Raw genomic sequence first — 16,894 nt, 5'->3', positions numbered from 1 at the left:
TCACAAGAGGCTGCAATGTATATCACAATATGGATTTTAGGCCATATCGCCCATCGCCCAGAAACCCGTTCTCAAAGACTTACTTTTATAGTCATTATTTGGGTAGCACACATATTCTGAATGCCTTCGGCAGAATTCAAATGAGCCATTTTAATCTAGATTAATCTAGATTAATTTCAAAATTAATCTAGATTAATCTAGATTAAAAAAAATAATCTATGCCCACCTCTAATATATATATATATATATATATATATATATATATATATATATATATATATATATATATATATATAACACCAAATTATGTAAATTATTATTTTATTCATTCTAAACAATCAAATGTAAATATCATAAAATTAATATCAAATGTATTTGTTCTATAGATTATGACATTTACTTGTGAAATACAGTTAAATCATTTTAATATTGTAATATCAAACAAAAATTTCATAAAATTGGAATTTAAAACCATAAAATAGAATTCCAAAAATAACATTCCATTACTTGTAATATATAAAAATTGCATCATGCAGAATCCATTGTGCCATGTTTCCAAATGTAATTTCATTCATGGTTTAAATCCTCAACAAATTTCAATTAAACAGCATGGTGCTAGAAACTTTCCTTGGAGATTATGGTCTAAACAGACATGAGAGCATCCCACATTCGCTCCAAATTTGTCAGCTGCACATTCATGCCGTTTCCAGGAGACCATTTTAAACTAAACTCAATGACATCATTCTCTGTGACATGGCATGTTTTTCCGTTGGAATGAACAATCAGAAAATGGGTAGACAATGGCCATAAAGAGATGCACACGGTCAGCAAGGTGCAGATCACAGCAGGTTGAATGTGGAATTTAAATGATGTTCAAATGGCATTAACACTAAAAAATTGAGAGAAAACAGCAGTAAGTGTGTTATGTTATTATCATGGCAACCAAATACATTGCAAGCTGATTTGAAAAGAAATTCTATGAATGAAAGCATGTGCAAATCAGTTTGCAACGACAAATATTAATTTCCTTCCCTGTTATTTCATCCTACCGAGAATGAAAAATGATACCAGAGACAGCAGGTATAGGGGTTTCGACATTTCAGATCGGAAGAATGGACTATTTAAAACATTCTGTTGGCTTTGGTAGACCTATTCAGGAAAATCTTGAATAGCACTGAAAATCCTTCTGTGACACAAAAGTAGGATTTCCAATTATGAAATCGGACATGTCTTATTTTGTGTGGTATCTTTCATTTAGTTGACAGCATTTCAAAATCATAGATATGAATATTTAGCTGTTAAAAATGCTTTTGCGACCTCTGAATGAAATTCTCCTCAGTCTTGACATTAATTAAATAATTTTATGTAAGCACATCAAGCTAATCTGTCTAAGCCAATGTAACCATAACATCACTTATACAGTCATTTATGTAAGGCTAATGCTGAAAGACTCTAGCATAGTGAATACACATTTCTAGAATATTTTGTGTACTTTAAGCACTTAGTTAGAGTCGCCTTCGGGTAATTTTCTGTGCACCTTTATTTTTTTTTAAAGGTATTATTAAGGAAGATATGTCAGGGTATTATGTATTTGACCCAACTCATATTTTAATGTTCATTCATATTTTTTGTTGGTATATTGTGTTTTAGAAGTATTAGAATTAGAATAGTATGTTGACATGTGATACAGTGTAAAAACTAACTATATATACATAAGAATGGACACCTCTAACTATTTTGCTGGCCATAGGTTGTAGTTGTAGTTCACCACATTATGTTGGCATTGGTAGACCTATTCAGGAAAAATCTTGAATAGCACTGAAAATCCTTCTGTGACACAAAAGTAGGATTTCCAGTTATGAAATGGGACATGTCTTGTTTTGTGTGGAATCTTTTATTTGGTTGACAGCATTTCAAAATTATAGATATGAACATTTAGCTGTTAAAATTGCTTTTGCTACCTCTGAATGAAATTCTCAGTCTTGACATTAATTATGTCTGTCTGGCATCAGGTTAAGCCTGGCACTGGTGGCTATTATTTAGGACTGGAGTGGTCTAAACTGAGGTTGGACCCACTCCTGAAAAGCAAGGTGAGCTTGCTTTACTACACAACCCCAAGGCGTTCCATTTAGCGTCAATGTGACAATCTAGTTTATTCATCAAACTCTAGAGGGCGCAGGCACATCATTACCACATGGCACAAGCTGATTGGCCCCTGTTGATCCTGCTGCCAATGTGATTTAAATAGTCTGGTTCATTGTTTTCTGTAAACTAACCCTGCAGCGCATTATCAGAGTTCCTCTGAAACCTTCCACCTCCCTCAGCTCCACCTGCCTAGATCTGCCATTGTTATGTCTATTTATGGAGCAGCAGCATATCTTATATGCTCACAGCAGTATGTATGTGTATCTATTAGAATCAACAGCAGCAACAACAGCGTATATCAGATCTAGTCCGCCAAGAGAAAATACATCAATGCTGCCATATTCAATAACATGCTAAACTATTCAGAGTTTTCATGATTTAATTTTTAAGCGTATAACTATTCAGTCTGGCTGTGGAATTCAGGTTAATGTGTAAAATATCTGTGAAAGGAACGTTGGTGCTCCAGTTTTAGCTAAGAGCACAACACTTCAGTTGGTGGAATGTGTCCGAGCAATTACACAGCAGTGTGTAGGGCAGTGGATCTCCCTCCTCTGGTAGGAAGTCAGATGAGTGGAAAGACCGGGGTAAGTGTATGTGGAGCCATTGAACCATAGAACTTCACCACTGGGCGACACAACATGTGGGGTCATGTGTTCATAGACACATTCATACACACTCACATGTCAATATATATTAATATTTTTTACCCAATTACACACATATATATGCACATGTGCATGTGACCTCTTTTGTATATTTTTATCTGCATTACCTATTTACATGGCTCTGATGTACTAAGATCAAGTGTGCTAAATCACTTGTACAGTCAAACAGATTGTGTGTAAGCTTTATGGGCATATTGCTGGTGATGTACTAATAACAATTGCACACAAATTAAATTATAATTATTAAACTCATAATTAAATAATGTTGCATGCAATAATGCCAAATGTTATCAGGGCCGGCCCGCGGCATAGGCGGAATAGGCAAATGCTAGGGGCGCCACTCATCCATAGGGGTGCCAAAATGAGTGAACGAGTGAATATTTTTTTTAATTATTTTTTTATTTTTATAATACTATTTTAAAACCATTAATTCGAAATACTACCAAATAAAGCAAAAAAAAAAAAAAAAAAAAAACTCAAAAAACCCTCTCCCGACTCTGGTCTGGCACATCAATCTTCCCTTGCCCAGCGAGTGCTTGAAGTGTGTCAGAAACAGAGCGTGCGCGCGATCAGTTGTTGGTAATGTGTTGTGTAGCGTCGCCCCTCGCCGCATCCAATGTAGACAGCATTGCTTTTGTTTGAGGGCGTTTGTTTTGTTTGTTTGTTTTGAGGACACTCAGGCTCCCTTGTAGAAACGGGCCTGGCAGCTCGTGCCAGGTATAGACACGGTGAAAGTTACCTGATTGTGACGAATGGCCGAATTTACATGACACATTTTAAATTAGCATAGTCTGCTATAGATACAGTGCCAAAAAGAAGAGAAGAGGATAAAAGGGGATAAAGACAGAGGTAAAGTGATGTAGTGAATGAACAGTTTATAATTGCATATGTAGTAAGATACTATTATTTAATGGCAGTTATTTTTACCTTAAACTTTATGCTAGCAGTTGTTCTGAGTTCTCCAGAGGCCCCAGACAGTGTGATTTTGTAACAATCATGTCAGTTTTTAGACGCATTTTTTATCACTTTTTTTAATTAATGTTTTACTCTACAGTTGTGCAGTTTTGGGGGGTATATGTGGCATTTTTAAAATTTATTTGCCAAAATTAGTAATGATATTTATATACAGGTTTATTAAAAATAGCAAAGTTTTATGTAAAATTCACATTGAATCTGAATTGTAAAAAGCGCTATAAAAGATAATCTTGACTTGAATGCTAAATGTAATGCTCTTGCTATTTGTGTTTAGGCTGTAGTGTGTGTGTGTGTATACATTATATATATAAATGTGCAAACCATATGCAAACTTTTAGTATGACAAATTTTATGATTGTCACATACATGCCAAATAATTGAATGTGATACAGTACTTGTGTATGACAATCTTGAATCAGTTTTAGAAAGGTTGTGGAGCTTAATACAATATAGCCTGAATTCACAAATAACAAACTAGAATGACTTGCAGTCTTCCAGATGGGTGCAATTTAATCTATTTGCATGGTTCTGTGTTTTGGCCTTTTTATGGAGACTATATAGATTACATATTTAGTGTGCATCAAAACGTTTTATTACTGATGTACAACAGTTCTGGGTAAACTATATTATTAGATAAGCTTTGGGATATTTTTCATGCAATCAAGGTTTGACATGTTTTAACACAGAAAAACTTGAATAATGCAGGGCTTATATTGGGTGCAAAGGCATTTCTGTGGACCTTTAATAATGCATTATTACTTAATCAGTTTAATTATTAGAAAATCTTTAATTATTTATCCTTTGATTCACATTAATAACCATGGCCCATCATCAATTTCTTTTCCACCAGGTACATATTGACATAGACAGTTAGCCTTCAACTTAATTACTGAGCCACCAGGGCACTACAGGTGCAAAACCCTTGGGCTTGCTTTATTAAAAATCTGCCTTTTCTCTTCCTTTAATGAGGAGGTTATAAACAAAAAAATGAGAGAGACTTGTCTTATTCAAGGCACAGTCCTGCGCCGTAACTATGAGCTGACAAATCTATCCCAGTATTTAGATTTAATGAAGAATATGGGTTTTATGATTGATTATTCTTCTTTAACATTTCATCTCCTGGAATCTTGTATATTTAGTTATGTCCTTGACACAGTCCCTTGTCACTAGAAATGGCACGTCATTTTAAATTGTGCAGCACAAACAAACTGCCTCCTTTACATGTCAATTAAATTCCATGAGGACCTGAAGTTGACGAAAATATCATAGTTAGCAATGGCATGCTTGGTTTAATATTTCAGTGTCAAAATAAGAAGTATTATTACTATTAATTTCAATCAGTAATATTTCAGCCCATGATACCTAGCCAGAAGTCACAACAAGATAATACCACTTCATAATATTTATGTTTAGTTGGTCATTAACACACTTTTGATGCTGACAGATCAGTTAATGTATGTCACAATATGATCTGAAAATGTGTAAATCAAAACATGAATGTAGACTAAATTAAGTAATGAAATTAAGTATTGCAATTTTTTATATCAGTTCTGAAGTGTTGCCAGATTACATTTGACAATTATCTAATATAATTAATGCCATGTACAGACTTGTTATGATTGAACTCTCTGTGTGATTCAAATGAAAAATGAATTTGACAGCATTCAATCTTTTATGCTGAAGATTTTACGTTTGCATTGTGAATCTACTTTACAATTAACATTTACAGATTATTTATATTTAACAGATTATTTTGAACTTCTTAAAAGAAATCAATATTTGGCAGGATTTAGGCAGCACTGCATTACATTTATTCTCTCATTTTACTGAATAAAAATAAGTGAACACTGGATATTTCTGATCATTAATCTCAAAATTATTTATGTCAGTCTGGCATTTTTTGTTTCTTAAAAACTATTCTTAAAAATTATAGTAACCTCACATTTAAAGGTTTAGCATTAAACATGGGAATGAATATAAATTAATTTATGTACAGTTTTTGAATTATGCATTTGGTTATTTTTGTTTAGTGTCAGTTCAATTTTAAGGTTGCACCATAACCCCCCTGAACAAATACAAAGAAAAGGTGAAAATAAGAGGCCAAATTCAACTCATAGCAGATGTGTTTACTCCTGTGGTTTGCTCACATAAAGGCAATATTAAGCAGCGCTTTGAGATTCAGTGAGAATCGATTTGGTGCAGAATTATATGTTATGAACCCCAAATGTCGCTGTGATTTAAACTAGTTTAAAGCCAGATGAAACAGACATGCTCTAAAGCACTGGCATGGCAAAAATCACCAACATTTACTGTAATAACAATAACTGTAACCATTGAGTTCGCCAAAGATTATGTGTATATTGAATAATGTAATATTAGAACAGTCCTGTGTATTGTATTAAATGTATAGCATAAGGGAATATAATACATTTAATACATTCAAGTAAGGGAATATAATACATTTTTGATATGAAGTTATTGTAGTTTTTTGCATTTTTATTTTTACTAAATGTTTTTAGGCTACTGTTTTACAAATACCATAGATTTATATCAAAGTGCCCCATTATGCTATTTTAAAGTTTCCTAATGTTGTTTTGGATTCTCCTACAACATGTGTACCTGCATCAAAGATCAAAAAACAGTTTCATTTTCTCATAATATACATTTGCACATCACCACATTTTTCAATGATTCTCAAACGACTCATCAGATGAATCAGTCTCTCTAAATTCCTCCTTTCCGCGAGCTACTCTGCTCTGATTGGCCAGACAGCTCAGTCTGTTATGATTGGTCTACCGCGTACAGCGCGCATGTCGAAAACAAAAACACCCATTGCCATAACAACGTCAGCTCTGTCCTGACTCCTGATGGTTCCTACAGCTCAGTGATTGTACACCGTAAACTAAACACTAAATGGCGTAAATTTGACCATATCAATCCGAGGCGAGCGTGAGTCCGATGATGAAACACTGAAAAGTCATTCAACCTGAACCTCCATCGCAAGGACGACTCTAGCAGGACGTTCCCTTATCGGTCAGTCTCTTCTACGTACGTAGTGACCGACTGATAGGAATCTCGCTAGAGAGGCCAATCTACTTCGAGTGAAACTAAAACGAGCCAATACACATTGGCATGCAAACATTTGCATCAGCTGTTCAGCCTCGCAGCGTGGGTATATAATGAGCAGCAGGTGCGATTGCATTTCAGCTTTTTGCTTCTGAGCCAAGCACTTCGATGCTTTCTACAAACTCCCAGGAGATTGTGAAACTTCGAGCAAGCTTTTTTCTCTGACCTCTCCACTTTGGTGCGGGTGTGACGGCACAGCAGCGAGAGCGGTCTTCTTCTCTCTTTTTTGTTTTGACTTGAGCAAACAAAAAGCTGTTGTCACAGCTGGTAAGGTGCACAGTGAGAGCGCTCAACAGCCGTTTTCACGGCTGGTAAGACAGGTGCACATTCCTGTCTGTGTTCGCGGTGACCGTTCCCCTGTGTGCCTCAGCACCAGTGAGAGCAGTCCCTAAAAGAGCTTACACAGATAGAGCGCGTCTTAAAAAAAAAAAAAAAAAAAAAATTAACCTTCTTTCTGTGTGTGTCTGGATGCGGTCGTTACCTGGGATCCTGGGACCTGCCTCGTGTGTCTGGGCCTCGAACACGCTGAGGCAGCCTTCGTGGATGAGTCATGTACCCATTGTGGGAAGAACGAGACTCTCATTCCTGCAAAGTGGCGGAGTCCCCGTGCCTGCCCTTGATCTAACCCTCCTCAGAGGGTTGCTTCGTGCTCTGACACGGGAGACCTAAGGATCACGGTGAGCGCGCTTCCTTCGGGGAACCAACCCCCTTAGGAACCCTCATCCCTCTCACGCTCCGCAGCCAGCAGAGCCGCCATTGGAACGCGCTGAACCATTCTCGAGATGTGTACCAGACGTTTCCTTCTGTGCTCCCCGCGATGAACAGATGTCGATCGCTGCATTGGAGGGAGGGTCAGACTTCTCCAAGGACGACGACTCGGCACCGTTACCTCCATCGAGTGTGTCAATGGTGCCCGAGACGGACCCGGAGATGATGGCCATGCTTTCCCGGGCCGCCAACAGGATCGGGCTCGTGTGGAACCCTCCCCCGTGTCCTGAGCCCGCGAGGATGGATGATTGGTATCTCGGGGTGGCGCGTGCTGGTTCTCAGCAACCCACCCAAGTGCCTTTCTTCCCAGAGGTGCACGAGGAGCTCACGGAGATGTGGGCGGCACCTTTTACTGCCAGAAACCGTTCCGGTGGCTCCTCCTCCCTCACCACCCTTGATGGCGGGGCGACTAAGGGATACACGCGTATCCCGCCAGTGGAGCAGGCCGTTGCTATGCAGCTGTGCCCTAACTCCACTTAGTGCGGAGAACCGTGTCTTCCTTCCTGAGCCTGTAAGTACTCATCGGACCTAACCAGCAAGACTTACAAGGCCTGTGGGGAAGCCGTCTTTGCCGTGCACGCCATGGCGTTGCTGCAGGTCCATCAGGCCAAGCCACTGAAGGAACTGCACGAGGGTGGTCATGAAGTTCTCCAGGAACTTCGTGCCACAACGGACCTCACGCATCGTGCGTCGTGCTCCTCAGTCTGCTCGTCGCCGGTGGCGACCTCCTGTGTCTGCCCTCGCTCCCGCGCCGCAGCAGCAGCCTCCACCTAAACGGCGCTGTGGAGCCAGTCGCAGGCAGGCCCCCCCAGGCGACCCAGAGATGGACAGGACTGCTCTTCGGGAGACGGTGATTGCACTGCTCCCTCCCCCGGAAGAGGGCCGGGTGGAAAATCTTCAGTTTCCTTTTATTTGTGTTCCGCCGCGGGCCTCAAAACCAGCGGTACCCAAATTCTCAATAAAAAAGCAGTTTCTTCCATCTCTGGGTCCGAAGAGGGCCCGGAGAATAGTGGGAGGAGAGAATCCTCACCACTCTCACCCTTCTATCGCCAGCGGGCAGCAGTGTGCGGTTTGAGAACGCAGCCAGGCCGCCTCCTGCACCTCCTGCCCCGTGGAACCAGGTATGTGTTGCACGGCACACTCAGACTCCGCCACGGGCCGCCCCCTAGAGAGAGCCTCCCGAGCCGAGTCCCTGTGTTCCACCTCGCTATCCCACTCCAGGTACGCCTACGGTCCCTTTGTTTTCCGGCTTGTACGGTCTCTGCGAGCCTGGTTAGCGCTCCCCAGTCCGTCTCGCTGGCTCATTCGGACCATCAGGCTCGGCTATGCGATTCAGTTCGCCCGGCGTCCCCCCCAAGTTTCGGGACATCCACTCCACTACTGTGAGAGCAGCCGATGCCCATGTCTTGCGGGTGAAGATCGCAGTCCTACTGGCGAAGGACACGATAGAGCCAGTCCCTCCAGCCGATATGAGGTCAGAGCATTACAGTCCCTACTTTATTGTACCCAAGAAAGTTGGTACGTTACGACTGATCTTGGACCTGCGAGTTTTGATTGGGAGTCTCCACAAGCTACCATCCAAAATACTCATGAAGAAATGCATTTTCGAATGCATCTGTCCTCAAGATTGGTTTGCAGCGATCGACCTGAAGGACGCATACTTTCAGGGCAACGCGCTCAGTCGGTGCTGAACTGCTTGAACACGTTCAAAGGCAGGATGGCGGTCCCGCTGAAATTTTTTCAGAGGCTCTTGGGGCATATGGCAGCAGCAGCAGCGGTAACCCCGCTCGGGCTGCTCCATATGAGACCGCTTCAGCATTGTCTTCACGGCTGAGTCCCGAGATGGGCGTGGCATCACGGCACTCACCGGGTGACAATCACACCGGCGTGCCACCAGACCTTCAGCCCCTGCTGAAGAGGTGTCCAGGCATGCTGTGGTATTCACAGATGCCTCTGCCATTGGCTGGGGTGCCACGTACAATGGGCATGCAGTGTCAGGGGTGTCGACAGACCCCCCAACTGCATTGGCACATCAACTGCCTCGAGTTGCTATCAGTACGTCTCGCACTGAGCTGCTTAAAGAGGCTTTGGTAGGGATTCCTATTAGTTGGTCACAACGTACATAGAAGTGACCGACCGATAAGGGAATGTCTCGGTTACGTATGGTAACCCTCGTTCCCTGAGGGAGGGAACGGAGACGTACGTCCCATCGCGACATCTGCTGCTGCTGCCCGCCGGGGCGGCCAGTTTATCAGGCTTGGCTCCGAAGCAAAAAACTGAAATGCATTCGCACCTCCTTCTCATTATATACCGGCGCAGCGAGGCTGAACAGCTGATGCAAATGATTGCATGCCAATGTCTATTGGCTCGTTTTAGTTTCACTCGAAGTAGATTGGCCTCTCTAGCGAGATTCCTATCAGTCTGTCACTACGTACATCTCTGTTCCCTCCGTCAAGGAATGAGGGTTACCATATGTAACCGAGACGTTTCTCAGTGATACACTGTTTGAGGTACATTATGAGATGTTGCAACTGTAATTTCTCACCATCAGCATTAACAAATATATGTCTATCAACAAATCGATTATTTTACTTGTACTTATGTATTTACCGAGTATTTTTTCTAATTTTTTGCAGTGAACGTGATGGAACTGTATCAATAACGCATACGTTAGCCAAGCTCTAGCGTGAATGACTGATATAACATAAACGTTGTTAAAACACATCTTGCTCCATGCTTAATCTTTACTCAACAGTTCACTTTTTAGCATGGTATTGATACCATGATCCACAAACATATAGATACAATGAAAGAACAATGGTGAACTTCAATAAGTGCAAATAGTTGCTGTCGGGCGGAAACCTTGTATGTCCAAAACCGCTACTTTTCAGTGAATATAAAAAACAGCATTTTTTAAATAATGAAATACTGTGTTGACAAATTTTATATTGTGGCTTTATTTGGTCAGACACTTTCATAAAGTTTCAAAGTTTATTGTAGCTTTGTGGGCACTTCGTTTTTTCTGTCATTTGGCCAAAATCTAATGTTATAAAAGATGAAGTACTACACACAGTCTATTTAAAGGAGACATATCATGCTTTTAAATCGTTCCTTTTTACATATAAATCATACATTTGTAGTCTATATAAAGCGGAACTGCCATGCTTGGGTCTGAATTCCTCATTATTGTAGCTCCACAGGCCCCTTTTCTACTCCTTTTCTGATGTGCGTCTGAGAGCAACTCGTTTTGGTGCGGTCTCTTTAAATACAATTGAGACACTTCATACCCCGCCCCCTCTCCAGGTTGCAGAGGTGACACTCGGTTCAACTCCACCCCGTTCGGCCATTTTTGTAGTTTGATAGCAGAGATACGATTATCTAGCGGCACAGAAACTTTTTATTCACACGTTATTAACAAAATGTCAACAACGGAAGACTTGTCCAGCCAGCCTTACATGTTCGAGCCAGAGTCGGAGCCGGAGCGAGATGAAAATGAAGACGACAAACCTGCAGAACAACGTCTTCATATGGATGTATCGCAATGGTGTGTTACTGTATTTACACATGAAACTTTGGTCTTCCGACCTTTTACCACCGTGTCGATTTATTTTGATTAATATGTGCGAGGGAGAGAGAGCAAGACCGCGTCTAGTTTGGAGACGGTGTCTTGTTTACATTTTCGCCTGGCTCCGAAGATAGAGAGAGAGTGCGTGCGCGCGACCGGGTCTCTCTCTCTCTGCTCGTTCTTTCAGTTTAACATGCGCACTGTTACAAGCGCGGCAGTTCATCTACATTAGACGGTGTAATGAAGCGTGTGGGTTACTACATCCAACAACCGAACATTTTAACTTACCTTCTCGTAACTTCTGCATCTTTTAGCTTGGACTACAAAATTGCAGCGAGAAATAAAAATGGCGGATTGCTCGAAGTGTTGGGCTGGAAGTCAATGTCCTTATTTGGCAGTTCTGCTGCAAATACTGTGACGTAATAGTTCACAAAACGTCATAGATAACAGAAAATTCGGAACAGGTTGAAAAATAAGGCCAAAACAGAATATAAAGATATCAACGAAGCACCTGAAGAGAATAATTTCAACTTTTCTGTACTTCTAAACACTCCAAATATACAACAAAATGCATTTAAGGGCTAAAAAAGTGGATTTAGCATGATATGTCCCCTTTAAGACAGCACTGGCTATGACTCAATGACAAATACTAGACTAAGACACTCTTCTCCTTTCCCCAAACACATACAAAATATGTGTGTGTGTGTGTGTGTGTGTGTGTGTGTGTGTGTGTGTGTGTGTGTGTGTGTGTGTTTCTTGAGTAAAGAAAATTCTGTACGTATTGAAACATTTTCTTTATTTAAGCTACCCTTGCATTGCATTAAACATGCAGAGACACTTATAGGGTTTTACCGACAGTTTGAAGTTGCTTTTCATTGATTAAATATTTGCAATACCCACAGACAGACGTAAACGGTGATCAATAGTAATGATGTATGAAAAAAAGGACACAATATAGAGATATGAGGTTTCTTCCTGACAGTGACTAAATAAATACAAAATAGGCTGCGACTAAATAAATACAAAGTAAGCTGTAGAGGGTTACAAGGGCTTTTAAATGTTTTAAAATGTTTATCTGTTCAAAAATTGTTTTTTACACATTTTACAGACGTACACGGTGGCCGAGAGAACTCAATGCACTGCAACTGAAGAAAACACATACAAATAGAAAAAAACCCAGCAAATTCAGAAAACATCTTCATCAGTTAGACAACATATGTGCTGCAAATACTCATAACACAACCAAATTAGAGAGTTGGACTTGTTACCCGAAGGTCACATGTTCGAGTCTCAGTACTGGCAAAAAATTTAGGTGAGCGCCTCCTCTGATTAGGGGAGTGAGGTTTACACACACAGTTCTTACTGGCCTATGACAGTTATGCAAATAGAAAAAAAAAAAAACATCAACAAATTAAGAAAACATCTTCATCAGTTAGACAGCACATGTCCAAATGTGCAAATGCTTAATGCAACCAAATTCATTAAAACGCACAGAAAATAGCACAGACCACAACTGAAATGTTTCAAGGTTACCACAAAGTGACGAACTTTGATTTTTTATTTTATTTTATTTTATTTTACTGATCGTATTTGCGTTTCGATTATTTACAGCACGTTTCTGTATTTGGTTACATTGTGAGTATTTGCAGCACATGTTGTCAAACTGATGAATATGTTTTCTTAATTTGCTGGTGTTTTTTCTATTTGCATGTTTTCTACAGTTGCAGCGCGTTGAGCTCTCTCGGCATCCGCAGATGTTACTGTTGTTAATATAAGTGAATGTACTGTACATCTACTCATATTAACCCATTCCCAACCCCTATCTGTGTAGAATTTGGCTCAGATAGCAAAGCTGTCATTTGTTATTCTGAAGCCATACAACGTTCACTTTTGTGGCTGCAGGGAACATATAAAGCTGCACCATAGCAGAGCTTTGTATAATACAAGCCTCTTTAGGAGGGTGGTACAAAATAAGTCGTTACTCAGAAAGAACCATGTAAAGGGATCTCTGGAGTTTGCCAAAATTCATAACAGTGATGAAGTGGTGATGGGAAAGATTTAGAGTCCAGTACAGAGCTGTTTAGCTAGAAGTCAAATAGATCTCTGTGGTGCAAACCTAACAATACACACTACATCTACAATGAAATATGGTGGTGGAAGCATCATGCTGTAGGGCTACTTTTCATCAGCAGGAACAAAACATCTTATTACAAGAACGAAAAATGGAAGGCACAATGCAGAGAAATAATGCAAGAGAATATCATTCAATTTGATATAAAACTGAATTTTCTTAAAGCAAAACAATGATTCCAATCCCATGTCACATAACCTAAATAAAATATCTAAATGTGGGGATTGACATGTGCAACACATTTTGAGTATATACTTAAATCAAATTCTACTGTAGGATTTCTAATTTTGTAAAAGCACAAACTTTGTGAACTCACATCTTTGCAGGAAAACAACTTTCTCTCTCTCTTTTAATACTTGGCATTTACTGTTAGGGTCATCATTCATAGAGGAAAGGATATTGAAAATGCAGATTAGCAAAGTAGCTAATCATTTGGCATCCAACTGTATCATGCCAGGAAATCCTGTTCTTAAATTCAGCACTACATTTCACAGGTTTTATTTATTCATAATTTTTTATCTAAAAATATAAATAATAATAATAAAAAATCCAATCAGCTGAAAAAAGTACTGTGGTGCATTATTAAAAACATATTTTGTGCAAAACACAAACTAAGACAAAAAGAAAAAAAATATATATATATGACAGAAGAAGTGTATAATTATTCAGTATCTGTACCGTAATCACCTCTTGGCAAAGTTATTACATGTGATGTTCTACAGTCCAACCTCATAATCCCTGTGGTGTAATGCTTATGACCCAGCATGGTGGGTGTGTTGTTCACACTCTAGTGATTTACATGCTACTTGCTTTTGTTTATACAGCTTGACATCCCACAATCCTCTGTTAACAGAAGAAATATTGGAACCTGCATGATCTCTCAGTGTGAGCCAATGTTAACACACAGTGCTGTATATGTAATGAGCCAAGGTCATTTACAGAAACAACGGATGCTCAATTTGCATTTGATACAATTTTGAGAAAAGTTTTTTTTTTTTTTTTATATATATTTTTGTGGCATAGACACTTTATTCTTCCCCCTCATTTGCACACCAAAATTCAATAAGTATTGTTTTTATGTTATAATAGGAAAATAATGTTTGTAATTATCTAAAAAAGTACAGTATTTATTCATTTAGAAAGCCCCAATGATTAATATTCAATGTTTTAGAGCAGTTGTTCTACCAGATTTATATAATAATGATTTTCGTTTACTATTTAAGCTGCTGTTTTAAAACTGCTGTTCCCCCATTTATCCTCTTTACCTTTCCCCTGTTGTTGACAGTAGGAGCCAACACAGTCAAAGGCGATGATTTCACCAATAATGAGGGTGGCGAAAATAAAGGTATTTTCCCCCATCTTTTCCCCATTATTTTTAAGACAAACAATAGAGACTCCAGCCTGAAGCTTGCATGAAAGCATTTTTTTTCCCCTTTTTTTTCTGTAATGAATTCTTCAATTTAATTTTGTTCTTAACTTTTTTGGCCATTGAAGCACACCATCATAAAGCACACCTTGGACCCCTTTTGACACCTCTTTCCTCTTTGGAGATTCCTAGCACAGAGCTGAAGGGCTGTGTGAAAAGGCTAACATTTGCCTGTGCAGAAAATTCAATAACATCCATAAAATAACACTTGTTCTCTCATAAACATTACTTTCTCCCAGTGCTGCAAAGTGAAAGACGGTTGACGAAAGCCTGCATGCTTTTTTTCCTCTTCTCCGCAAAGAAATTATTAAACAGTCATGTTTTTTCTCAGTTTTGCTATTGTTTTTCCTTCATTGCCCGGTGAAGCATGAACACTAACCTGTGTTGTTTTGACAGTGGAAATCTGTTCATTTGTAACTCCTGTTAGATGCTGGGTTGAAGAAACTCTTCCTACTGTAATATTAATAGCTTGCTCTTTTGCATCCCATTAGACTTGGACAAATAGCACTTTAAGACATGATGCATTGAAATGCTGAGCCGTGCGAATGAAAGCAGTGAAGTATGTTATATACGTCATATAATCAACACAGAGCATATGGTAATTTAATTGATATATATTGGGCACAGGATGTGTTGTTCTCTTCAGGTTGCTCTTGACACGACTGATAAATTGCTGCAGTGGATCTCACTGTGGTTTGTGGCTGGCGAGGAGTCAGCTGTCATGATCTTTGAGTGATGTGTACGATCATTGATTGCTGCTGTCCAGACATGTTGTACTTTTTGATTGCCCTCTGATACCTGTATTAGTATGGAAGAGAGCAAACACGTGTCTGTAGATAGCTGGGGAAATACTACAAGAAACATTTTCGAAGATCTTATTTTTGCTCTTTTTCCAAGTTAAGTTATCTGAATACTATTGCTCACAAATTTTGTTGAAATATATAGCTGTTACTCCTTCTGTGACCTGTGTAATCACATAATGTTAACAGTAAAATCTGTGGACAGTGTGACATCGGTCCGCCAAATATAGGGTTCCAAAGCAAATTTTAATTTTAGTACTTTTTGGGCTGTCTAAGTTGAGTTAACTCAAAGGGATGGTTCACCCAAAAATAAAATTTATGTCATAATTCACTCACTCTCATGTCATTTTAAACTTATTTGACTTTCTTTCTTCTGAGGAACACACATATGATGTTTTATTAACAAAGTTCAGGAGGAACACGTTCAAATCATCTATCCAATCATCACGTCATTCCAATAATCATCAATCCAATTATCACGTCATTCCAACCTGCTGTCAACAATCAGTAATCAACATGTCTACCCAATCAGCAAATGAGCGGAGGCCTATATATATACATAGTCCACTCACCTGTGTTCCTCGACAGTTTTCAGCATCCCTCCACCACCCTGTCTCCTCACACTCGTCTGGTTACTTTCCTAAACAGAAATACGGGGGTAGTACTCTGGGTTCGGGCCAAATTCCGAGCTCGGAGCCCTGTCCTCCTACAGCACGCCAAATACGCATACTACTTTACTCTGATCTGATTTTTTGTATGTGTGAACTCGTGAAACACACGTTTTGGATTCCATTGACTTTCAATATATGGAGAAGAAGAAGAAGAAGAAGAAAAAAAGAGACATTGTGATATTTCTCAAAACATCTTTATATTAAGGTTTGGAACAACATAAGTTTGAGTAAATGAATGACAAAATTTTCAATTTGGGGTGAACAATCCTTTTAACTTTCTAAAGATTATAATGTCCTCATGTGCTGTATAACTTAAACTTGTTACAATGTTATGGAATTATGGTAACTTTTATATATATATATATATATATATATATATATATATATATATATATATATATATAGACAGAAAAATGTTTCTCATCTGGTGACAAATATTGAACTGGTAATTAAAGGAAAATGTATAATAATAAAAATATCAACTATATTATAAATAGCCTTGGACTTTGGACTGAGTTGTCCAGATGGGATATTAACATACGCATTGCATTTTTAAATCAGGCTACTTTAAAAAGTCTTGAGTCTTGTAAGTACCTCCACCAAACACTTCTTGTGCTGAAGA

General features: G+C 39.2%; 1 protein-coding gene across 2 annotated transcripts in view; it reads left to right on the top strand.

Moving 5' to 3' along the window:
* Nucleotides 1-16,894, top strand: part of nlgn4xa (neuroligin 4 X-linked a) — a 107,058-nt gene that overhangs the window by 16,909 nt on the left and 73,255 nt on the right. Inside the window, exon 3 of one of the 2 annotated variants that reach the window (XM_079852593.1) lies at nt 14,661-14,720. The exons of the other annotated variant lie outside the window; for it this stretch is intronic. Coding sequence (XP_079708719.1) covers nt 14,661-14,720 — 60 coding nt within the window. The remainder of the gene's footprint in view (nt 1-14,660; nt 14,721-16,894) is intronic. 2 annotated transcript variants of the gene reach the window in all.

This window comes from Squalius cephalus, assembly GCF_949319135.1.
Source record: "Squalius cephalus genome assembly, chromosome: 2".
Classification (NCBI taxonomy): Eukaryota; Metazoa; Chordata; class Actinopteri; order Cypriniformes; family Leuciscidae; genus Squalius; species Squalius cephalus.
This window is presented reverse-complemented; position numbering and strand designations above follow the sequence as displayed.